This window comes from Bos grunniens, chromosome 1 (genome assembly GCF_055505025.1).
Source record: "Bos grunniens cultivar Pamir isolate PY7600 chromosome 1, Bosgru_T2T1.0, whole genome shotgun sequence".
Classification (NCBI taxonomy): domain Eukaryota; kingdom Metazoa; phylum Chordata; class Mammalia; order Artiodactyla; family Bovidae; genus Bos; species Bos grunniens.
In genome coordinates this window covers 87,657,548-87,683,127 of record NC_141165.1, presented here as the reverse complement: position 1 = coordinate 87,683,127, position 25,580 = coordinate 87,657,548, and the positions used below count along the sequence as shown (strand labels likewise).

Here is a 25,580-nt window from a genome sequence, read left to right as displayed (position 1 = left end):
CTCTCTTCCTTGAGGCCCCTCAGGTGGACACTTGGCAGGTTCTGGGGTACAGCAAGTTGGAGTCTGGTCCCGGGTAATCACACCTGAATCATGCTTGTTGCTAGGGCTTCCCTTCCTGACCTCCCAGAACAAGAAGCCAGGGCCTGGTCCCTCTGAGTTGAGGGCTAAAACCACACTGGAGACACCACAGCTGTGGGGTGGGTGTTTTAGTTCTGAAGTAGAAATCTTTCTCTTGTGAGTAGAGAATCTTCACTCTTCGGCAGAACGTCTGGGAAGGCAGGGAAATCGCACCCTGAAATGTGTCTGGAGTGGGACACACGTGGCTTCCAGCATGCAACAAGCGGAGCTGAGACAGACAAGCTCTGCCACAGGCGGCCATGTGAGCTCCCGCCCGTGAGCCTTCCTCTCAGACAGCCACCTCCCTCCAGCAGGCCATCAAGCAGGCCTGAAATGTGAGATGACACCTCTGCTTTCCGCCAGCAGCTGGAGAAAAAGAATCTGGCTTCTGCCCACTTGGGTCAGGAGCGGGTCAGAGCAGGACATGACCTGGCCCTCCCTCCCAAAGGCTGGTTCTCCCCGGAGCACACACATACACCAGCAACTTGCTCTCTGAACGCTAGTTATTTACTTATCAATCACACATCAGAGAAGATCCCAAGCTGCTGCTGGCTTGTGACCCAGTGGGCACCAGCCACATTCCTCTCCTCTGACTCTGAATAAGCACCACAGGCAGAGCTGGGTAGGGGGGCAGCAGCTTCACGGCCATGGCCACCTGTGGCCGATGCAGGTAGCTGCATACCTGCCTCGAGGGGGGTTGCACAGTTTAGGTGAGATGATAATTGTGAAAGGTTTTTTCGTAAGCATGAAGCACATCAGGCAGTTTTAAACGTGGGTGAGGATTTCTTCAGGGCAGTTGAGAGGAAAAGGAAAGATGTCTAATTGACTGTACCTCTTCTATTAACCCAGCCTACCTGGCCTCATGTTTCAGGTGAATCCTCACTCTACAGCTCAGCCCTGCTCGGTCCCAGGGTTGGGGCAGCTGGCACCTTCTCTGTTGCACTAGGAGTTTGAGAATGGGCATCTGATCAGCACTTTGCTATCAGATTGATGCTGGTCGTGGAAACTACTCCAGAGGGGAAGTGGCAAGGACCCATCGGGAGTGGTCAAAGTCTGATTTCCTTGGATCTGAATCTGGGCAGCACCCTTGGTCAATATTGATTTAGTCATTCCTAGCAATGTGAGATCTTTGTGGCTGTGTGGAAATCTGCATGGAGTGAGTTCAAAAGCCAGCGTCTCCATAACAGTAGCTCCAGATGCTTGATCTGTGGTTTTTCCATCCTGTGTGTGCTGATCCTGGTCCAAGGCTAGGAATCTCTCAAGGCACAACCTGGTCATAGAACCATATAGGCACAGGAGCGGCAAGACCCTCAGATGCTGTGAAAATGTTGATGCTGGTGGGAATTCCTGATGAGGTTCTGCCTTACAGTCACACAGCAGCAGCTCCTTCCCTACAGAGCAGCCACGTCTGCACTCAGAATGCACAACCCAAAGACACTATGCTCTGGACACCTAATACCATCCCACAAATCTAAATTCCCACAGCAGCAATGCCATGGTCACCTAAACAAGAGCTTCCCCTTCCCTTCCCAGTCTCCTTGACAAGAGGACAGAAGCTTCCTGCAAGACTCGGGCTGTCACTAGACAATCTATCTCGGCTTAATATCAGGAGGACAAACACAGGCCCTAATGCCCTTCACCAGTAACAGGCAAACTTGCTAAATACCAACTGCAAAAGATTTATTCTTCTAGATGACTCAGTGAATCAGACAATACTATACTCATTTAAGAATTCCTATGTGCTGAGTACTTTTGACTTTTGGAATCACATAATGTTTTACATACTCAAAATTAAACAAAATCAAATCAAGAGGATGAGAGAGAAAAACTCTAAGAATGCAGAGAGAAACAAATTAACCTAACTATTTCTAAGGAAAAACATAATCACACCGAAGGTGGAAAAAAAGCAAAGCAGAGTAACTTCCGAACATATTATTTTGACTATATGCTTTCAGTCTAAAGACAAATAACTACAAACTAATACAAATTCTAGGCTTCCCTGGTGGCTCAGAGGTAAAGCCAATGCAGGAGTCACGGGTTTGATCTCTGGATTGGGAAGATCCCCTGGAGAAGGAAATTGGACCCTACTCCAGTATTCTTGCCTGGGAGATCCTATGGACAGAGGAGCTCGGCAGGCTATAGTCCACAGTGTTACAGAGTCGGACATGACTTGGCAACTGAGCACAGGTGCAACACACATTCTAGAAAGAAAGTTTGTTTTTTGCAGGGGTAGGAGTTAATCTACTTTCCATCAATTATAGGATTGAGCAAAGAAATAAATATATTGACTGACAGTCAAGTTTCTCACTGTTGGAGAAGGCAGTTAAAACTAAGGAAGGAGAACCCTGGGGTGATAAATTAGAATGAGAGGCATCAGTTTGAATTCGTAGTTTTTAATATGCAGAGGAAGATATAAATATATATTCCTTCTCTCTGTCTACTTAAAGGATCTACAAGGTAAGACACCCCAGTAGCAACGAACATATCTAACACCCAGATCTTGGTCTTTAAATACCATTTCTCATCTTACTGAGCCAGAGCTCTTTGGAGGAATAGCTGATTCAGGGCCAAGGCAGAGAAAATACAAAATGAGCCTAGAATATTTTCTGTCAGAAAGTAAGGAAGTGCCCCTAAAAATGATGAGGACGTGTCGAAAGGAAAGAGGAAACAGCCTGCAGGGGCATCCCCTGGGCAAATCTGGGATCATTTGAGCATCAAAATTGATAATTATAGCAATAGAATACTCATGGGAAAAATAAGAATCTGAGTCCATACAGATATAAGTAAATGAATAAATTAAAATAAGCAGAAAGAGGGAAAATCCTTTTTAGTAGAAGACCAACTAATATATGTAAAAGAAATGATGGTGTTAGAAAATCATCATTCTGCAGCCATCACAGTAATAACTGATTCTGCCAAGAATCAACAACTGATGCTAAAGCTAGTGAGTAGGAGATATATGAGGAACTGGATATTTCCATAGTCTCAAAGTATCCCTAACAAATTATGTATTAACTACAAAGGGAAAATTGGTAACTTCAGACTGGATTAACCTAGTGGGCACCACCTGAAATGCTAACCAAAGTTAACATTACCAATAACGGAACAAGCAGAAACCCTGTACCTCTCTCCTGATATGATGTCTGGAAAGAATGCAATATCATTCTATGGGTTCCTGCCCCAAAATACAAACCCCAGATCTAATCATAAGAGATCATGTCCCAAACTGAGGAACATTCTACAAAACAACTAGCCTGTGTTTTACCAAAAAAAAAAAAAAGTCAAGGTCATGAAAGACAAAGAAAGGCTAAGGAACTGTTTCAGATTAAATGAGCCTGAGTGAGGCAGGATGCCTGAATGCCCTGTGTGGTGCTGGACTGACTCCTGGTCTGGGGGAAAAAGCGACAGGATATCAGTGGGATAAATGCCAAAAGTGGACTGTGAACCTGTGGATTAGATAATAGGATTGATCAATGTTAGATGTCTTCATCTTTAAAAAAAAAAATTCCATAGTCTGGCCATCCAGGCATGCACTATGACTATTTTATTTGGCCACACCAAGCGGCTTGTGGGATCCTAGTTCCCTGGCCAGGGATTTGAATGCAGGCCCTCAGCAGTGAAAGCGTGGAGTGTCAACCACTGAACCACCAGAAAATTCTCTAAATGTCTTGATCTTGATAAATATACTGTGGTTAGGTAAAAGAAAAGTCCTATTCTTAGGAAACAGACACTGAAGTATTTATGGATAAGGGAATATGTTTACAAATTACTTCCAAGTGGTTCAGGAAAAAATACATACAATAGAATATGTGCTCAGCCGTGTCTGACTCTTTGCAACACCATGGACTGCACCCTGCCAGGCTCCTCTGTCCATGGGATTATCCCAGCAAAATATTGGAGTGGGTTGCCATTTTCCTCCTCCAGAGGATCTTCCTGACCCATGGATCGAACTTGCATCTCCTATGGCTCTGGCATTGGCAGGTGAATTCCTTGCCACTGAGCCACCTAGGAAGCCTATAATAGAACATAATATGTATCAAAACATACATATGGAATAGAAATTTAGAGAGAGAGAGCAAGAGCCAGAGAGAGCACACAAATAATAAAGCAAAACGACAAAATGTTAACAACTGGTAAACCTGAGTCAAGAGTATATGGCAGTTCCTTGTATTACTGCAACTTCCTATAATTTGGGAAAATTTCAAAATTTCAAAAGTTTAAAAATAATACATACAATTTTTATTTTTTAAAAGAAGCCCATATATATTGAAAAAAATAGCTTGTTCACTCTTGTACCCCCAGTGCTCAACAGGGAACAGGTGCTTACTAAACGTGTTAGCGTAATGAATGAATGAATAAACTGTGCTTTAGAAAGTGACATTAGATATCTCTTTTAAGATAGCAGAATATGCACTTTCCCACCTTCCAAATTACCATGACAATAACAGAAAAGATGTGGGCTTTTTTTAATGTATGAAACCATAGTTATAACTAGAAAGGGAAAAAAACAAGTGCTACTAGTAGATCCTTTGGCCGCCTCATGCAAAGAGCTGACTCATTGGAAAAGACTCTCATGCTGGGAGGGATTGGGGGCAGGAGGAGAAGGGACGACAGAGGATGAGTGGCTGGATGGCATCACCAACTCGATGGACATGAGTTTGAGTGAACTCCGGGAGTTGGTGATGGACAGGGAGGCCTGGCGTGCTGGGATTCACGGGGTCGCAAAGAGTCGGACAGGACTGAGCGACTGAACTGAACTAGTAGATCAGATATTTGGAGAGACTTCTGCATATGCACTTGGATGGGCAAAAGAAGGCACATGATGGAGCAGCCTGGGGCAGCCAAGAGAAGAGCTGTCTTCCAAGGCCCCTAAGAAGTTCCAGGCTCAGAGCCAGCAAATGCTAGGGGCAGACACAGGCCACAGCAATCACTGGGAATAAGATCATCTTGGAGGTTTCATCATGTAATGGATGTAACACATATGGCATTTATAGCATAAAAGGCTGAAGGGCGGAGCTGGGAAACAGGCCTATGTGATTGCCAAGTTCCTACATTTTACATTGAAGTGGTATAATATTAACTCTAAACAAACTGTGAACATTTTTAAATGTATGTTTAATCTCTAGAGCAGCCGTTCTCAAACTTTTTGATCTCCAGATCCTTTTACATTCTTAAAAATTACTAAGGATCCCCAAGAGTTTTTGTTTATGTGAGCTCTTTCAATATTTATCATATTAGAAACTTAAAGGGAGATATTTGAAAATACTTATTAATCACTTAAACATAATAATAACAAACCTATTATCTGTTAAAATAAGTATCATGTTTGCATGAAAAATAACTACTTTCCCAAGCAAAAATACTTAATGAAAACATTTTAATCTCTGGCTTGATAGAATACAGCTGGACTCTCATATCTCCTGCATCCAATCTGCTGTGAGATGTTATTTTTGAAGTACATGAAAACAATTTGGCCTCCCATGCTCCTATAGTTAGAAAGAGTAATCTACTACCACCAATCCATATAAGAAAAAAATTCCTGTCACCCCAAAGAGAAGAATATTAAAAAAAAAAAAAAAAAAGTGACAGGGAATATAAGAAACAGCAGTAGCTACATATGAACCAGAAGAATTAAAGGATACTTAAAAAAAAATTAAGACTTTATTGCTCAGAAGCAGCAAAGCTTTAACAACTTAGGCCTGTGTCTTCTCCTCCATGAGTCTGATAACGTGACTTGGTTTTCCAGTTAAACACACACATTTATAGATCTTACTACAATAAATGCTATTTGCAGGTGTAAAGTTTTTATAACCAACTATAACAAACATGAAAATACTTATTACAATTAAAATATATATAAGTTTTATAAACCATGACAATGTAAAAGTAACAATCCAACAAAAAATTAGAAATCAAATGAGAGAAACAGAAGGAAGGGTAAACATGCCAATGTTCTCTTTTTTCATACTGGGAAGCAATAAGTAAATTGATATTAAATTGATAATGTAGTCAAGAAACTGAGGTATAAATAAAATATTTAAAGTTATAAACCATTAGCGACTGTCTCTGGGGAATGGCGGTAAAGGAAGAGAGGAAGAAGGCTTTTAATTTTGTATCATTCTTTTGCTTAAAAAATGTTTTTATCGCATACGTGTAGTACTTCTACAATATAAATAATAACAATTTTTATTTGAAGAAAAATCTATCACATATTATAAATATTTGAAAAATAAAATGCTGACCTCAAGTTAGAAATTTATTTATAACTCAACTTCACTTTATGCAATGGATGGATACACCAAAAGATACCTGTGATCTGAATCACATTTGAAATGTACAGTCTGCTTAAATTTCTTTGATAAAATTAATATCTATCCATACATGTGTATATCTTTGTTTAAAATTAAAATTTGCCTGTGCCTTGGTTTTTTTTTTTTTTTTTAACTGATAATTGCCTAAAACAAAAAGGGAAAGCTATTCAAAATGAGCCATGGCCTTCTGTTTTCTAAGTTCTATGAACACTGAGACTCACTTTAGAGCAAATTTATCATCAGGATCAAACATAACTATTTTTGGCTCAATGAGGATCACTAGGCTACCATCACTTCAAATTCATCAGTAAGCACCTAAATCCTGCAACTTCTGACAGAGGCTGTGGATGTGATTTACAAGCTATCTGCAGACTGGAAAAAGCATATCATCGAATTTTTTTACACAGACCAGTGGTTTTTACTTCATTATCTTTTTCTCTTTCTTTATGCCTGTTCATATAAAGAAGAGAATACTTGCACATCAAAACAAAAACAAAAGAAATGTAGCTTTCTTCTGATAGGTGACAATGACAATATCCTACTAGCCAGGTATTCACGCCAGAGCAGTAGTACCTCTGCAGACTGTTCATGCTGAGCTATTCTGAAGCATACCACCATCACTACAACCTCTGCAGGCTTTTGACTAAGTTGTCAAATTCAGAAAGAAAGAAAACAAGTTTTAAGAATCAGATTACATTACTACTTGAGGGTGTATGTCTGTGTGTGTGTGCATGCACACGCACTTGCACAAATGCACGCTCAGTTGTGCTCAACGCCTTGTGACTCCACGAACTGTAGCCAGCCACGCTCCTCTGTCCATGGGATTTCCCAGGCAAGAATACTAGAGTGGGTTGCCATTTCCTCCTCCAGGGGACCTTCCTGATCCCAGGGATTGAACCCGAGTCTTTTACATCTCCTGCACTGGCAGGCGGGTTCTTTACCACTAGCACCACCTGGGAAGCCCTACATTGCTACTTGATAATGATTAAAGAGCAAACAAGTCTTCCCTGCTGGCTCAGACAGTAAAGAATCCATCTGCAACGTGGCAGACCTGGGTTCGATCCCTAGGTTGGGCAGATCCCCTAAAGAAGGGAATGGCAACCTATTCCAGTATTCTTGCCTGGAAAAGAGCAAAAAGAGATACTGAATTATACTCCCTAAGGTATGTATATTTCTTTAAATGTTTTTTATTTGATATTGTTTTATGAATACAGATATATCTAGTATTAAAGCTTCTATCCTGAAGAGAGATATTTTGTCAGCAAAAGAATAAAATGAATGGAAAAATAAGCTAAAATTGTCATCCACCCCTATAGGAAGCCAGTTGTTCAATCAGGCCTGACCAGAGTCTAAGCACCACCTAGCAGCTCCTTACACAAATTATAAGAAAAGTACTTCAGAATCATTAACACGGCCTCTAGGATTCTCCTTCCAAACCCCAAACTATTAAACAAAGGACTGCATTTTTTCTGCATTTGACCATGGATGCAATATAACCTAAGGCAGTAAGAAATTTTTAAGTCATCTAGTTCATTTATTCATAGCTGCTGCTGTTGCTGCTGCTAAGTTGCTTCAGTCGTGTCCGACTCTGTGCAACCTCATAGACGGCAGCCCACCAGGCTCCATTGTCCCTGGGATTCTCCAGGCAAGAACACTGGAGTGGGTTGCCATTTCCTTCTCCAATGCATGAAAGTGAAAAGTGAAAGGGAAGTTGCTCAGTCATGTCCGACTCTTCTCGACCCCATGGACTACAGCCCACCAGGCTCCTCTATCCATGGGAGTTTCCAGGCAAGAGTACTGGAGTGGGTTGCCATTGCCTTCTCCGTCATTCACAGCTAGGCAGAATATATTAATCATGTTTTTTCCTTTCTGTCTTATGACATTGCTGCTGCTAAGTTGCTTCAGTAGTGTCCAACTCTGCGCGACCCCATAGACGGCAGCCCACCAGGCTCCGCCATCCCTGAGATTCTCCAGGCAAGAACACTGGAGTGGGTTGCCATTTCCTTCTCCAATGCATGAAACTGAAAAGTGAAAGTGAAGTTGCTCAGTCGTGTCCAACTCTTGGCAACCCCATGGACTGCAGGCTACCAGGCTCCTCCGTCCATGGGATTTTCCAGGTAAGAGTACTGGAGTGGGTTGCCATTGCCTTCTCCGCTTATGACATTATGATATCTTAAAAATCTTGTAGTTCAGGGAACAGATCAACCTTCCCAGGGCTAACCAGCTCTTATAGATAGCACACAGCTGGCCAGGAGCATGCCTTTCATATGCAAACCTACCAATTCTGAGTTATTCCCTAAGCCACTCTGTTTATCTAATTCTCACACACCAAGCCAATATTTCCCCTGCTCTAAATCACCCCCAGGTCAGTTTCTAGGAAACTAGAGACCATCTCTACTGCCAAAGCTTACCAGAACTATTAAAACCAGCCAGTCCTAAGCTGTTTGCTCTACCCTGCCCTGCCCTTCCCACCAAAAGCACAAGAAGGGCTGTGGCCCAGGTTTTCCCTTCATTCCTGCTTTTGCCTCCTGACCAGAACCTGGTGCTTTCCCTGTGGCCCTGCATGGCATTCCTCCTTCTCTTGAGAAATGTAAGTGGTAAATTCTTCTTCCAATGGCACTGATCTCTCCGTGTCATCAGTCACCTCTACAAATGAAGATCCTGTGAATATAAATGAGACAATCCCACTGCATTCATTTCTGTGAAGAATCACTTTCATTCTAGTTCATCCAGAAAATGTCTCCACTCCAACTTTTTACAAGTATGAGGCATTTTCAGAGCATTGTCATTTTCGAGGTTGACCTCCTAGGCTAAGTGACAAGTAGGCCTATAAAGTGGAAGGGGCCAAAGACAACAGAGAGAGAGCAAGAAAGACGAACCGAGCTCACATGAAAGCTGCAGACTCATTCAACCCTGAGAGTAATCGCTGCCCTTTCTTCTCTCCCAGGCTCCAGGGCCCAAGCCTGTTTCTTCTGTTATATCCCATAGGTGGTTCTGTCTAGGTACCCTTGGTCTTTCTAAGCCTCAAGACCCTTCACTTGCATTGAGTCTCTCCAAAGACTACACGTAATTTTGTATTTATAATTTGTATCCTTTTGACTGAAGAGAATCCCTGAAAATGGTATAAGCTTCATGCCCTACAGAAACTGGGAGGGTGATAGGGGTCATGACTCCCAGAATCCCAGATGTAAGCCCTTCTCTTCCACCCAACCCCTCTGGACCCCAGCTTCCCTGTCTGTATAAGAAGGGATAACAAGATGGCCTTGTCCTGGGTTCCCTTTTCTCCTCAGGTGCATTCATTTCTCTATATTCTAACAAAGCAATAAGCTATCACCTAGCATGTGGCTGCCAAGGCTCACTTTGCATATTGGCTTTTTAAAGATGCTAAAACGGGCCTGAAAAATGCAAAAATGAAAGTCAGTTCTTAACTGTACATGGGCTAATAAGGGTGCAGAAAACTACAGCAAAGCTTCTGTGATGAAGCCTGATACCAATGCTCAAAATTATAACCTAAAGATTGGCTGCATTAAGATCAACCCAGAGCCATAATATAGGGTGAGGGTGTTTGGGCTCAGTTCTCACCTGGCTCTGCCACTCTCTTAATGTATCTTTGGGCAAGTCATTCCACATCTCTGGGCTTGTTTATTGACAAGCTAAGCAAGGGCTGGACCAGAGGATCTCTAAGAACTCCTCCATTTTTTTGAGTTTGAGAGTAGAAAATTCCTCTTTATTCATTGCAATAACTTGTATCACCTCTGTCTCTTAACATGTTCACCTCTTTTTGCCTCGCTTGCTGGTCCCACAACTGGATCATATTCTTTCTTACTCTTACCACATTGAGCTAACCTCAGTGAGCCACTGAACCGAGGAAGCGAGAACAGGGAGCAAGCACAGGAGAGGCCAGAGAGGGAAAGGGAGGCAGGGAGTCTGGCAGCACTGAGTCCTGGTGCAGCATCATGAAGGGCTCGCACCCTGGCTCACGCATGGGCCAGATGCCATAGCTCTGATGGGCAACTTACTCCGTGAGTCTGCATGGGGCTTTTTTCAACAGTGATTATCTCAGGCCAGGCAGAAGTTACCCCACAGACTTCCTAGAACAGGGTCCTCACAGACTCACTCCTGCTGGATCCCAAGTTTCCAGCTGGATAAAGAAGGAAGAGAATGAGTTACTCACACTAGCTAATCTGCGGCTTTTGGTCACCCATTCTCAGACCACAGCATGACACAGCTTCCCTTTAAGTTTTTCTGGAGACTATCCAATCCTGAGAGAAGGAAAACAGCACACCAGACTAGTGGGAGGCATCCCTTATTCCATCATGATTAAGAGACTTCTGTTTTACTATCTGCAGCACTCGCTGGAGATCCTGGCAAGAACAGGCACTCGATAAATGCCTTCTAAGCTGAGCCAACTTTTCCTGCTATTTCCCACACTAAGAGCACTGGATCCTGCTGGACCCCAGACCTTGCACAGATGTCCACTTGCCATCTCTCCCTGTCTCCAGCTACTCCTTTCTCCTGTCAGCTTCATCTTCCTGACCACTGCGTCTGTCACAGTCCTCTCTGTCCAGTGACTGATGGAGAGATGGCTGCTATCAAAGGCCATTAGCTTTCCATTCACCTCCCTCTGGCACCAGCTGCTCCTTAGCTTTCCAGCCCTGCATCTCACAAGCAGACTACTCGACTGGGTTTCTGTGTGAAATCTGCTTCATCTGATCACCGGACAAGCACTGTATTTAGTGTGCACCATGTGACAGGCACGGGGCCAGACCCTTCTGTAGATGGCATAAGAACCCTGAAAATCAGGCACACTCACCCCATCTTGCAGTTGTGGAAACAGAGGGCAAGCCCTTGAGTAACTTGCCCAAGGGCCTGGCATGCCTGATGGCATAGTCAGAATTGGGAACCCCAGGTTCCCAGGTTCAAGTCCACCCTTAAACCATACTGCACATCAGTGAAGTGCCTGGGGACAGAGGTTCCCGAAATGACTCATACCTCCACAAGGTACACACACACATTCCCAAACCACTCCAGGCCTAAAATAGTCCTCAATGGACTGCCCCTCCCACATCATCCAGAGTGTCCCAGACACTATCCCAGTCTCTGGTTTTGGCCAAGGAAATTATTCTGGATTTGGGACTCCTACCTTAGGTCTTCTACCTGAATTTGATGTGCTGAGTTATGTATTCATTTGCCAACTGAACCCTCTGATCAGTCATATCACTACCTCATGGATCAAATACATACTGCCCATCTCAGTTTTATTATTAGGCAACATTTACAAAATGCCTATGAACTGAGTGCTATACTAAACATTTACATGAAGTGTCTCTGTTAATCTTCATAATTCTCTAAGGTGGGTTCTATTATTGTAGTCATTTTATGGGAGGATACAAAGGCTTAATAACCAGGTGAAGTAACTTTCCCAAAGTTACAAAGTGTTAGAGTCAGTACTTGAATCAGGCAGCACCATCAACCCTTAGATCTACAGACCCTTCTCAGCTGGTCTGCTTGACCAACACACACCTACCCACCCCCACCCACCCCCACATACCCAATCTGGTCCCAAAATGAGTAAAGCAAACCAAGAATCCATTCATTAACCCCTCCACTTAACTTGCAAGCATCCCCACTCTTCCCAAATGACACAGTGACCAAGAACAGAGCAGATCTGAACAGAAGGGTTTAGGGTAACACCCCCTAGCCTGTCTTCCCACTGGGCATGGCCTTCCTGGTTCCATGCTCTTCAGGCCTCAAAGCTCTTAGCAGAATTCCTAACTCCCAAACCTGGAGTAAAGGGAGAAAAAGGTTTATGGGAAACTTCTGGAAGGCCAACCACTTCAAACATGTTAGCTGTCCAGCCTGCTATCTGTTCCCATACAGGCTTCGCCCAGGCCATTGAGGCAGGAGGCATAAAGCAGAAAAGATTAAAGCCTAGACCTTGGCAACAACCATTCCCGGGTTCAGAGTGCCTCCGTTTTTCATCTGTCAACCAAAATAATTATTATATCTACTTCAGAATGTTGTGAAGATTAAAAGAGATGATGCACATTAAGTGTTCAGCACATAATAAGTTGATAGTTATAATCATTTTCTTACCCTCGCAGCCTGGGGATGTGTGCCCCAACTTTACCACTGACCCTTCAAGACCTAATGCAAATAGCAGCTCCCCCTATCCTTAGCCAGGTGAGTTCAGTTAAGCAGAACCGGCACTGACTGAGCATCTTCCATACGCCGAGCACTAACGACAAGTACTGAGGACTCAAAAATGAATAAGACAATGCCCTGAACTTCAGGGATTCACAGTCTTAAGGAAGACAGGAGTGGCAACCCACTCCAGAATTCTTGCTTGGAGAATCCCGTGGACAGAGGAGCCTGGCAGGCTACAGTCTGTGGGGATTGCAAGAGTTGGACATGACTTCACAACTAAACCACCACCACCCAGGAAGACAGGAAAGAAACAGCTCACTTCAATACTGCAGAGCAAGTGCACTGACAGAGCATGCTACGGGAGGGAGCAGGGGAAGCCAGTCAGATCATGTGAGGGCGGGTGGGCAGGGGCTGTGGGGGCCAAGGTAAGGAGTCTGAACTGAGTTCTGAAGGCAGCGAGAAGCCATGGAAAGGCTTTAAGCAGAGGAGTCAAATGTACAGACTTGTGATTTAAAAAGGGATCGCTTTAGACGAGATGTGGAGAAAGAAGTTAGGAAGATATGAAATAATTCAATTAAAAAATGATACCTTGGACAAGACAGGGCAATGAAGACAAAGGGAGAGATTTCCAAGATGTCTAGATAATGAACACCAAAGGCCTTGACATTGAACACTGTCTAATCCCTGTATGTTCAGAGACTGAGGGAGATGGAGAGGAAGGTGATACATAGGCATTTACATTCATCATTTTAAAAATCAACACTCGAGACTTCCCTGGTGGTCCAGCAGTTAAGACTCTGTGCTTCCACTGCAGGGGGCACGGGTTCAATCCTTGGCCAGGGAACTAAGATCCCGCATGCCACGTAGTTGTGGCTTTAATTAATTACAAAAAATTTTAAAAATAAAATCAACTCTCTCTTAGGGAATTCATGGCAATTTAGCTTGCACTGTGGTCATCTGTTACTTGTTCATTTGGTTAGTCGATTAACATTTACTGCTACTTAAATGCCAAGCATAGCCTTAGATACTCGGAGAGTTCAGAGACAAATCAGCTGAGTGAGAAGTATTAGCAAAGACCAGCAAGGGGAAAGATACAAGTACAGGGCCTAGGGAATGGACCTTTGTCTGGAAGGTGGGGTACAGAGAGTAAGATGCAGGGGAGCAGGTTTGAAACTCAGACTGGGTCAGACTGTGCAGGACCTAGGCTAAGGAGTTTGAACTCTTGAGTGGTGGATAGGAGAGCCACTGAAGGTTTTAAACGAGAGAGAGGGTCACAGCTGAGCCTCAATGGATCCCTCTCACAGCAATGAACCAAATGCTCTCCTTTCAGAATCCCTGGAAATGAGGGCCTTATGTTTTCCATCTGGGTACATTTTTCAAGCTTAACAGTACCCATTATTTAGGAAGTAGTCCATGAACATATATTAGGTGCATAAACACTCATGTACAGTCTTGCAAACACAAATAAAATGCATGGCAAGTATGACGAGAAACTGGTCGAGCTAAACACATTCTTAAAGTTAAATAAAATAAGTAAGACAAGGTTTCTATAAGGGTACTCAACCACATTAAAAATATGGTACTGGCTCGTTCACCTAGGAGCAAAGACCTCTGGGCAAGAGTTCTGAAATCTCTCTGAGGAGCTATTCTGGGTCTCCAGTCACTCATTTTTTCTAAACACCTTGAATATTTAGGGGGCTGGGTGTAAGGAGCTCAGTAGAGAATGCAGGATACAGTACTGGGCCCGCCAGGCGGAAGGGGAGCAGTACCTTTTGCTGAGCACTCGCCAGCTGCCAGCCACCACGATGCATTTTTCATATGTACCCATGCACATGAAGAGGCGTAACTAGCCAGCTTGGATTTCCCCACCAATCCTGAATCCCATCTGCCTCTCCAGCCTCTGCCCTTTGGCTCAGGGCTCCCTGGCTTTGGACCCCATTCTCTTGTTACTGTGTGAGGCCATGAGTTGATTTTCTCTCCTTTTGGGGGGCTCATTCTCCCTGTTATAATGCCAGAAAACCCCTCTAACCCTCTCTATAAAGACGAGAGATATCCAAGAGACTGAAAACTTCACAGTTGAGTGATCATCATACAGCAAAGACCCTGGTGCAAGTTGCTCCTTGATAAATGCCTAAGCACAGTTGGTTTTTTAGGGGAGAGTCATTTAATTCCATACCTACACTGAATACTTACTGTAATGATCAACAGATAAAGAAAGAAAAAGAAAAACCTGCAGATACCAGGGAATCCAGAAATCTATTTGACTTCAGTATATACAGTATGACTTTGTCAGAAATAAATTTACCTTCTTACATTGGTTTGATACAGTATTAAAAGGAGTTTGTATTATCTCAGTCCTCACTCTGTTCATGGAAAACCTCCATGGGTGGGGCAGGGTAGGAGGAGGAGTGTCCAGGATTCGGAATCTGCTAGATACCAAAGAATATTTTTTGCACACAGATGGCTAGGAGTTGGCTGTAACATTTTCTCGATTAAGCTGGAATACCAAAATAAATGTCTGAGATCATTACTTTTAAAATAGTCCACCGTAAGATTTCCATTCAGCATCTTGCCTGGTGACCTTTTCTCACAGACCCCCACACCACCCAGGCCTACCTGCTGGGCTGCCTCGTGGAAGAGTTCCTGCACTTGAGATATCTGGGCCATTCTTCTGGAAATGGGGGTCCTGGTGGTCTGGGTGGGGAGACCCCTCTGGAAAGTAAACAGTGTTCCCGATCAGTCTGGCTCCTCTTTCCCTGGATCCTTATTGCCCATCCTTCCTATACCAGGCCCTGTCTGAGGAAGGAACTTTGTCTTGCCTCATCTGGAAACATCTCCTTCCCTCTTTGGTACCCAAATATTTGATCCCACTCATCCTTCACAGACTCCCTCTGCTCAAATGTTGTTCTTTTAAACACAGCTGCCCCCAGCTCTTTTTTGCCCTGAGCTCCTTCAACACAGGGGTCGGAGCTGACTGCCTAGCTGCCCAGCGCCTGAGGACACAGTTTTACACTCCTCTCCTTCCTTGTGAACCCCTCTGTCCAGGGCCAGGACACCATCGATCCACTAGAACTGGCTGCAGGTGGTCAAAGGACCGGAGACTTACCGAGACCAGCTCCGGAGACAGAGCACAGACCCCTAGGGTTTCGGTCAACGCTGAACTCGCGTGCCTCCAGCAACCCCACTTACGCGAACCCCTACAGCGCAGCGTACACCCACTCTCCAGCGTCCGCCCTTCTCGAACCAAGTTCTCAGGAAGCCCTGGGCCCGGCGGGAGGCTCGGGTCCCAGTTGCCGTGTGCAGACAGGAATGGGGTCTACCTGAGCAGAGGGCAAAGGTGACCCAAGCCGGGCACCGGCTTACAGAGTTCCCGGGAAAGAGGAGCCGCCCAAGACCACCGTGCGGTTTCCCCACCCACCAGCCGCTCGGTGTCCGCCCTCACCTGTTCTCGGGACGCCGGCTTCTAGAGCTGGGCCCGCCCCGCCCAGGCCCCGCCCCGCCGCCACGTGGCTGACCAGGTGCGCGCGGCACGGGTCCCAGCTGTCCCGCTGACGAGGCGTCCGGCCCGAGCTCGGGCACCGCGGCCACGACTCTCGGATCCAGGTTGAGAGAGTCGGGCCGCGGGCACTTCCCCTCCCCAAGGGTGGTGCCCGCATACCGTCGGCCGCCCGGGAGAGCTCCCGGGAGAAAGGAACAGCAATCTTAACAGGGGTGGGAAGGGACTGCGCGGGGGTGCAGGAGTGGACAAGGGAAGAGTCCGCAAACTCTCAGACTTGAGATAGCTCGTTCACCGCACCCCGCCGAGGTGCACGACCCTCGGATTAGGGTGACAGGACGCGAGCCTACTCATTGCACCTGCTCTCTCTGACACTGCTGAACGCAGGAATGAGAGGCTGGGGAGCAGAAGCACTGGCGCAAGAGACTAAGTCTGCGCTCCAGGGACCCCAGTGTGCCTCGGCCACGCGACCTAGGTGACCCTCAGCCTTGCCGGAAGTGGAATTCTTTCGCCAAGAAAGTGCCCTCGGGCATGCTGAGGTGTGGGAAGTAATTACCTTCGCCACCTTCAGCGATTCCCAGAATCGGCTTGAAGGGATTAGGGATGAGGTAAGGTTTCCAGGACCCCACCTTGAAGGAAAAAAAAAAAAAGTCATCATCATGCAGAGAGATTAAATTATCTCTATTTCCAATCCGGCATATTTCCTAAGCCTGAAATAACTTGCTAGGCCTCCTTGTGGGCTTCTGAGAAACCGGAGGGCAGCTGGGAGTACTTCCCACGCCCACAGGAGCCTTTGTGTGAAAATCCCTAAAAATAGAGGTTGTTCTTTTAAAAACAAAAGGGAAGGCAAAGTCATGGGAACACTGACAGAGCCCCAACCTCCTCTGCTCCAGCAAAGGGTTTTTTGGGTTTTTGTGTGTGTGGATTTTGATGTGAAAATATATATATAATATAAAATGTACCATTTAAACGATTTTTAAGGGTATAGTTCAGTGGCATTAATAATATTTACCACGTGGTGCAGCTTGAACTATTTCCAAAACTTCATCACCCCCAAACTGAGACTTGGTACCCTTCAGCAGTAATTCCCCACAGCCCTCTTGTCCCAGCAAGTGGTAATCTCTATTTTCTGGCTCTATAAATTTGTTTCTCCAACCTTTCTCATATAAGTGAAATTAGATGACATTTGTCCTTTTTATGTCTGATTTTTCACTTAGCATCGTGTTCTCAAAGTTGTAGCATGTGTCAGAACTTCTTTCCCAGTAAAGAAGTTTGTACCAATGCACTCTGTAAGAGGAAAGAACCCCAGGATGAATTACAGATTAGCCACCTGTGAGCAATGGATGGCTGGGTGGGCGTATTTTTGGAATCTCATGTTTGTACAGACATCTGTACAGAGAGTAGTGCCATCTTTATTATTTATTTTGGGGTCACGTGTGTGGTTTCTGTAGTGTAGTGGTTATCACGTTTGCCTAACATGCGAAAGGTCCCCGGTTGAAACCACATGGAAACAGCTTCACAGGGGCTTCCCTGGGGGCTAAGACGGTAAAGCGTCTGCCTGCAATGAGAGAGACCTGGGTTCGATCCCTGGGTCGGGAAGATCCCCTGGAGAAGGCAATGGCAACCCACTCCAGTATTCTTGCCTGGAAAATCCCATGGATGGAGGAGCCTGGTAGGCTACAGTCCATGGGGTCGCAAAGAGTCAGACATGACTGAGCAACTTCACTTTTTTGGGGGGTCACACCTGACACTTCGTTTTTTTGCCTCAAGCTGATTTCCTGTTTGCTGTCACCTTCTGATGAGCCTCTCTCAAAGCGTCATGTGAACTTTGAAGAATCTACATTCAATTCCATATCAGCCTGAGCTAAAAACATTAAAAAAGGAAATCCACCCCTCTGTTCAAAACCACCTACTTCTTGTCACTCATCATTTTCTAAACAAATGAAAAGTTTCCTTTAAAACTTATGAGCATCTTCTATACCTAAGAACAAATGTTTGTCCTTTTTCTTCATGTTAAGGCTAGAGAAACCTGTCCATTTGCAAATAAAAAAAGTGTATCCTGCTTAATGTAGATTTATAACAATGATATAACTGTAAAAAAATAGTAATACTCTTACTGTATTGAAAAATAGAATCCTGCATAACCTCTGAACAGAACAATTCCATTTTTAATATACTACCCTATATGACCTAGTACAAAGATGTTCACTGCATCATTACTTTGTAATAGTTTTTGCAAATTAACATCCTAACTGACCACTAATAGAAGACTGATTAAATAAGTTATGGTACAGCCATACTATGATAGCCAGCATTAGAAAGAACTAGGTATTTTTATATGTACTAATATAGAACTTTGATCATCACATAACAACAAGTAAAAACAGCAAATTGTAGAATAACATATACAGTTTTTTTTAAGCAGTGCATATATGTGTATAGTTTGTATGGAAAATACACATCCATTTGTTAACAGTGGTTATCTGTAGAGAGGGGGGTTGAGATAGTAAAATGGGAGAGGAAATCTAAGTTTGGTGCACAAATTTTGGATTTTTATTGAATTTTTTTCTTACAATGAGCACGTTATTTTTGGGATCTGAAAAAATGAGTAAGAAAATTAAAAGACAATGTGGGGTAGATTGCATTTTCCAAAGATAACTGCATTAACATATTCCATCCCATATGCTCTTTTGAAATATGACATTGACATTCCTTCAAAAAGAGATGGGAATCTATGTCCTCTCCCCTTGAGCCAAATGGACCTTTGTAAGTGCCTCAACCAATAGAAGTGAAAGAAATGACACTGCTTGACTTCCTAGGTTAGGTCATAAAGGCAGTAGGGAGTCCATCTGGCTTCCTTGCTCTCAGAGCACTTACCCTTGGAACTCAGCCACCATGTTGTGAGGAAGCCCAGGCCACACGGGGAGACCACATGTTCCTACCAATAGCCAGTATCAATAGCCAGACGTAAGTGAAACAAGCCTTCAGATGATGATTCAAGTTCCCTGCCTTAGATTCTTCCAGCTGAGGTCCCAGACGCTGCAGAGCAAAGATAAGCTGCCCTTGCTGGACTCTGTCTGAATTCCTGACCACAGAAACCATGATAAATAGTGAATTATTATTGTTTTAAGCCACTAAATTTTGGGGTAATTTGTTATTCAGCAACAGATAGCAAATACATAATGCATCTAACCAAGATAAAAAATATTTCATTTCCTTTCACAGTATTTTTATTCATCTCAAATTGTTTGACTTTACCCTTGTTGCAGTAGTTATATTTAAAAATAATATTATTCTTAAATTTTCTTAAACTCACCTTTTAAACTCACCTCTTAAACTCACATTTAAGAAATATTCTTAAACTCACCTTTTTTTTCTATTTGGGAACCACTCCAGCTAGAGTTGAAGCCCACAGTAGTGAGGCTGTTGCTCTATGGGTCCTACCTTGTCAGCTGCAGACAGAAGATCCTTCATCTCGTTCCTTTCCAGTGGTCAGTGCTGGGAATTGCCTTCTGTGTAAAAGCTGGAGAAGAGACCATGTCTTGAAAAATGATCTCATTTATCAGAAAGTCTGAACCCTGGGGAGGGATCAGAACTTGGACAAATTCAACCAAAATAGAAATGTGCAAACAGGTTGAAAACATTAAATCAAAATGTAAATATGTATAATAATTACAAAACCATATCTCACAGCCTGTGCCCTAGAACCAGCATCAGAAGGGCTGCAAATAATTGATCTGCTAGTCTGGTGGTACTCTCTCCCCCAGGTCTGCATTTTGTAATCACCTGGGTATGGGGTGGGGCCTTGGCACCAGCATTTTCTTTAAACTTCTCAGGTGATTCTAAGTGACAGCCAAGTTGTAAACTATGGAATTTCTAGCTCAGTCATTTTAGGGTTTTTGTTTTTACCTTCTCTAAAATATCAGAGGGAGCATACATCTTGTCCACAATAGTGTGTTACTCCAATTATAATCTTCAAGGACAAGGGGAAAGTGTGAAATATAGCTGAGTGCAGAGAACACAAGCAAAACAAATATATTTGTAAATATACAAATATAAAATATGTATACTTTTTCTTTTTAGTTGGACATGATGCACCTCCTGCAACATCACACCTGTCTTAAAAAGTCATAGATATTCTGCACACACTCCGCAAACTTTTGTTTGCTGGCTCTGAGGGGAGAGTCAGAATTTGAACCTAAACTTGGTTTGGTTTCAATACCAGACCCTCTCCTATACCAGCTTCTCTAATCCAGGTGAAGAGATGAGGCAGAAAGAGAGTTTTCCTTCTTCCTGGATTTTGAAATGCTTTCCCAAGAGCCCCAGATACAAAAAAAGTCTGTCAGAAGGGCTATCATATGCTACTAGGAGTTGGAAGGGGGTGAATCAAGAGCTGCAAGCCTGACGGCAGTGCCAGCACTGCACACTGCAGGCCCAGAGGAGGGGACGGGGCTCCAGGAGACTCACCCCGCTCTGACTTCCCAGGCTGGGCTGAGTGGAGAGGGAGGGGCCGCCACTGTCCTGCCATCAGGTGTCCCCAGCTCCTGTTGAGCAGGTTTCTCCTCCAGGATCTAAGCTATTTGTTGACTCTGGGGGTTTGCCCTCAGTCAAGAGGAAGGCATTCTCCCTCAGCCATCTGGCATCTGCCATGAGCCAGGACCTGCTGGGGCTGTGAGAAAACATGGTATGCACACAGAAGCCTAATGAACAGGGTCCAGTATTTCATGGATGATTGTGGCAGTCTTACTGAAATGTGACAACAGTGCAATTAGCACTCAGCCTTTGTTCAAATATCATGTAAGACCCATCACAGACCTTCAACAGTCTAGATGACAAAAATTAGGTCAGAGTGTGAGTCCCAGATCTTCCTTTCCGCTGTGTAACTTTGTCCAAAGTCTTTAATGTGTCTGAGCCTCAGTGTCCTCATTTTTAACAGTGAATGATAAGACCTGTAAAAACTATCTGACGGAGTTTTTACGAACATTCTAGAAGTTGCTGGAGATTGAAATCCAATTCAGCTATCTGTTGTTTTCAAAATCCCCCCTTTCCTCCCATTTTGAAATTCACATGACCCGTTTTCTGGTCCCACAGCTGCTATCCAGAGCCTCAAACTCTCTGGCAGTGCTTCTACACCACCTGCAAGCTCTCTTTGCATCCTCAGGTGTAACTCATAGTTCCTGAATGCCCTCTTTCAACCACATTCTCTAGACATCTGTTGATCACCACTGTGCCCAATGCAGATACACAATGGGGAGCAATATGGCTCGCGACAGACAGAAAATCAAATTCCCACACTAATAAGTAAATCATTACAAACAGCCAATGCCAGTTCTTTCCTATGCTAGAAAAGAACAGTACAGGGTGGTCCAAGACTGGGGGTGACTCAGAGGAGAGGGTGGGTGTGACATGATCAGGGAGATCAGGATAAGCTTTTCCGAACAAGTGATGCTGTAGTTAAAATTGGGGAGGGGAGATTAATAGAGAAAACCGTGCCAGTGGTAGAAAGGGGTCATAACCAAGTGTAAGAGACTGGAAGCAGCTCAGTAGTGAAAAAGCAGAGGATGAGAGGCTCACGGGTGGGGGAGGTGGGGACTACCGGCTGCAGAGAACACAAGTGAACATAAGGTCACTGCAGAGAACATAAGGGTCAAGGTAAGAGCTTAGTGTTTATTCAAGTAGCAACTGAGACCCTTCTGAAGGTCTTGTCCATGATTCTCATCTGGCGAAAATACTGGAGGTTATCAAGACTCCTTGTGCAGAAACTTGCAGCCTGGGCAAGAATTGAGGTTAGCTTGGGCTGTGGCAATGAGAGAGGTGGGGTTCAAAAGGATTTGAGAAATATTCACAAGCCCTGACTCCATGAGTTGTCAATCTGACTGAACAGATCATAGAACATTTACTGGGCCACACCCAGCAGTGAGTAAGGTCATTTTCCATTAACTGGCCACACATGTAGACATGGTTCTTTGTTCCTATACAACTGGGTTAAGGAAAGGGCTGGGACCTTCTTGTTCACTGATCAAGCCCCGGCTATACTGTTCCTTACTCTTCTCACATATTGAGATGCGCCAAGGGGAAGGGAACGCTCTAGGGGCCTGTGGTCCTGGTGACACTGTCTGGCCCATTTCTACATGAGGGTATGGGAAACAGGTCCAGCACTTAAGATAGCTTATATCTTACTAGCCATTGGTCCTTGTGTGGACTTCTTTTGGGGATCTTGTTGTTAAGTTTGTGGTTGAATGCAGAATCTGGCATTTCCAGGCTCCCTGATCATAGCATCATCTTAATGCCATCAAATGTCCACCACTTCTAGTACCTTCACTGCTAATGCCTCTTTTATCCCATAACATTGTTCATTCACTCACTGGTATCTGCTTGTGTGAAGCATGGATCTATAGTCTGTGAACAAAATGCCTTCAAAAAGCCCACAAACCAACCTAGGCATCCAGAGTCTTTTCCTGATGAACAATTAGTTTTGAATTCTCTGGAAATAGTAATACTAAAAAACATGTATGATAAATAAACCTAACTTGTATGAAAAGCCAGGCATTGCACACTGTCTAGCTGTTTCTGATTGATGTATACCTGTTATGGCCCATATATACAGCCATTTAGGAGGAAGAAAATAAAGGAGATAAACAGAAATGGTCAAAGAAAAATAAAAAGGTGACTGGGCAGGCCTCCCGCATCCACACATCACTCCCTCCCAACTGGTGAGGCTGACTGTGCTCCTCCAATCTTCTTGTCCATGACTCTGATTTGGCCTCAGGGGCAGCCAGGTCCCTGCTCATGATTAACCAGTAGCTTAGGATTCAAAAGTTCAATATATTCTTGCTTTTGAAGGATGATTTCTTTTCCCTGAAAGTCTACTGATTTCGTTTTCACTCAGAGCAACACAAATGTTCCATCCTTTCCAGGGTCTCAGACAATGAAATCATAACTTCACAAAATTTCTGTCACTTTCACCTCGCTAAGTAGTTATTCTTTGCTGATCAATTAAATCCAGGCAGGTAGATCCTCTCGTAACTACTTTAATCTTTTGAAAGGTATAGTCAGCAAGTCAGGAATTTATTCCATGTGCTGCTTTACACAAAATTAAGCTTGCAACATCTGTCCAACTCTGCTCCATCTTGCCTTTGTGTTCTAAAATCTAAACTAGGGAGCATCTGTTTGTGCTTTTATAGTTTACAAATTACCTCAAATGACTTGTCACAGCAACTCTCATGGGGATTATTATGCCCATCTTACAGATGAAGAAAACAGACTCAGGAAAAGTAAGCAACTTGGACGATGTTACAGAGAGAGATCCAGATGGAGCCAGAATTTGGAAGGTCTAAATTCCTTGTTTATTTCACTGCTCTTTATCTGAAGAGTACCAAACTGTACTCCTACTGTCTCACAATTATAATCAGCAAAGTCCCACACAGCTTACTTAGAGCTGTCCCATGCAGCACCGGTTATGCTGTCCTGGCGTGCCATCACCTGCCCCCAGATCCTGAGGGCCAGCTCCACAAGCTGCTCGGACAACTCTCAGCCAAAGTCTCCTGTGGAGTCCTGAGGTGTTCTGAACACATTTACTCAGTTGTGTCCTCTTCCTAACATTTACTTTTGTGCTCCAGCAATCACTCGACTTTCATTATTGCCATGGAAAAAAGTTACATGATAGTGCTGCAGTCCCCACAAAGAAAACAGGAAAACTACCATATTGGAGGTTTAAACATAAATTTTACAGTGACCCAAACACATTGAAGGAAGCGGCTAAGGAAAAGAAGATAGCAAATGATCAGGCGCTAGTGGAAGTTATCTGACATGAAGAGTATCATAATAATAGTCTGGGAGTAATGGCCAGTTGGGGGTTATTTCCGAGTACTTAAGAAACATTAGTACCATTCTCTAAAGACTGATACTGATAGAATGACTAAAAGCACTGGCCTGCCTACTGCCAGGAAAGCATCCTCCAACATCCATTTCCAAACCCCCAATAAGAGAGAGGTGATTCTCTCCTCCGTTTTCATCCTCAGGTTGGTGAATCCCTACAGAGTATTCATCTTCCTTTTTAGAAATAGGTCAGTTCCTTCTGAATAAAGCCTACTGTCTCATTTCCACAGGCCAGGTTTGAATCCTATCCATAATCCTATTCAACCCTAGATATTTTAATTAGGGGAGGATTTTAAACAATGGTTTCTTATTTCCACTGTATTTATCTGTATATTTCTATCTTCTGGAACCAACTTACTAAAACTCTCTAGAAAACTATCCTAAAATAAGACTACTACTTACTCATTCATTGAGAAATGACATATAAATTACCCAACACATCCTAACACTGAATATTTGCTTTAATAATCTAAAGTACAACCCTGCATCCTGAAATTGATACCATCCTGCAGTTGACACCTTTCAGATGTTCATATAAAGATACTAGTAGCTTCAACCACCTATTTCTATCTAGCACAATGCCTGTTACTAAGTAGGTGATCAATGCTGAATACTATACCCTCACAAGTAAGAATTCAAATCAACAAAATATAGTTACTATCACAGATAATATACATTGTTTGGCCCCTTTCATCACCTTGACACAAGCATCATGGCTTCAGAATCTTATTAAGAATGGTATAAGCTAGAAAAAATTAAGAAAGCAACAACTTTAAAAGTTCATATGGATAAATATGCAAAGCCTCAAATGTTCTCTGTTTCACAATTCAAGTCCATTTCTAAACTTGAATTTTCCCGGTAGTTTGGAAAAACCCCTTTGAAAATGTCACTCATTTACAGTATCACATTTCACATTCCAGCTCTTATTCACATGGCTATACAGCTGCATAAGTGTGTCTGTAAAATGTTTTTACTAGAAATGTCCTTTTAAGGACATTTTAAAATGACAAAAAGAACTAAAATAACAAGACTCTAAATTTACCTTTAGTTCACTTAAAACTTCTGCTCCATTGATTCTTTATCCATAAAATGAAAATAATTTATTCCAATACCATACCAGTTTCATCAAAGTGGGGGAAAAATTGCCAGCACTCTGAAAAGAATTTTTAACTTCTATCCAAACACGCGATCATCAACATCTTCATATTCCTTTGTGCCTGATAAATTTTCAAGGATTCAATAACAAACATTAAGTCAAATGACTTCAATTTTTCCTGCAATCTTCAGAAGGTGGGAGAACTATCATGTATATCTGATATGTATCTCACTGGCCCTCTCCCTACCATAGCTCATCATTCAAGAAAAAGTGTGATCTAAACAAGGTTTAGTAGATTATCGGTGGTATTATGTACTGGTTAAAGCACCATGCTAATAAACTCATCACGGTCTTAGGATTAATCTTTGCAAAAGCCAGTTAGTTTCTATTCCTCCCAAGGACCCAGGCTGCACTCCAAGCTTCAGACAGCTTTCTTACAATGTGTCCCACTGGTCACAAAACAGGGAGGGAGTACTGGCAAGGAGATAAATGGATGAAAACAAATTTCCACAAACAGGGGGGGGAAAAAGCCATG

The 25,580-nt window shown here is 43.5% G+C and overlaps 1 protein-coding gene across 2 annotated transcripts in view; it reads right to left on the bottom strand.

Moving 5' to 3' along the window:
• SLC12A8 (solute carrier family 12 member 8) overlaps window positions 1–16,784 on the bottom strand; it is a 144,361-nt gene extending 127,577 nt beyond the window's left edge. The window contains exons 1-2 of one of the 2 annotated variants that reach the window (XM_086402061.1): window positions 16,628–16,784; window positions 15,192–15,287 (exon numbers count right to left, since the gene is read on the bottom strand). In XM_086402061.1, coding sequence (XP_086258187.1) covers window positions 15,192–15,287; window positions 16,628–16,732 — 201 coding nt within the window. In that variant the 5' untranslated portion in view covers window positions 16,733–16,784. Of the gene's footprint in view, window positions 1–15,191; window positions 15,288–15,681; window positions 16,026–16,627 lie in introns of those variants that run through there. The other variant, XM_086402042.1, reaches the window with a different exon arrangement.
• Window positions 16,785–25,580: the final 8,796 nt, after the last annotated feature.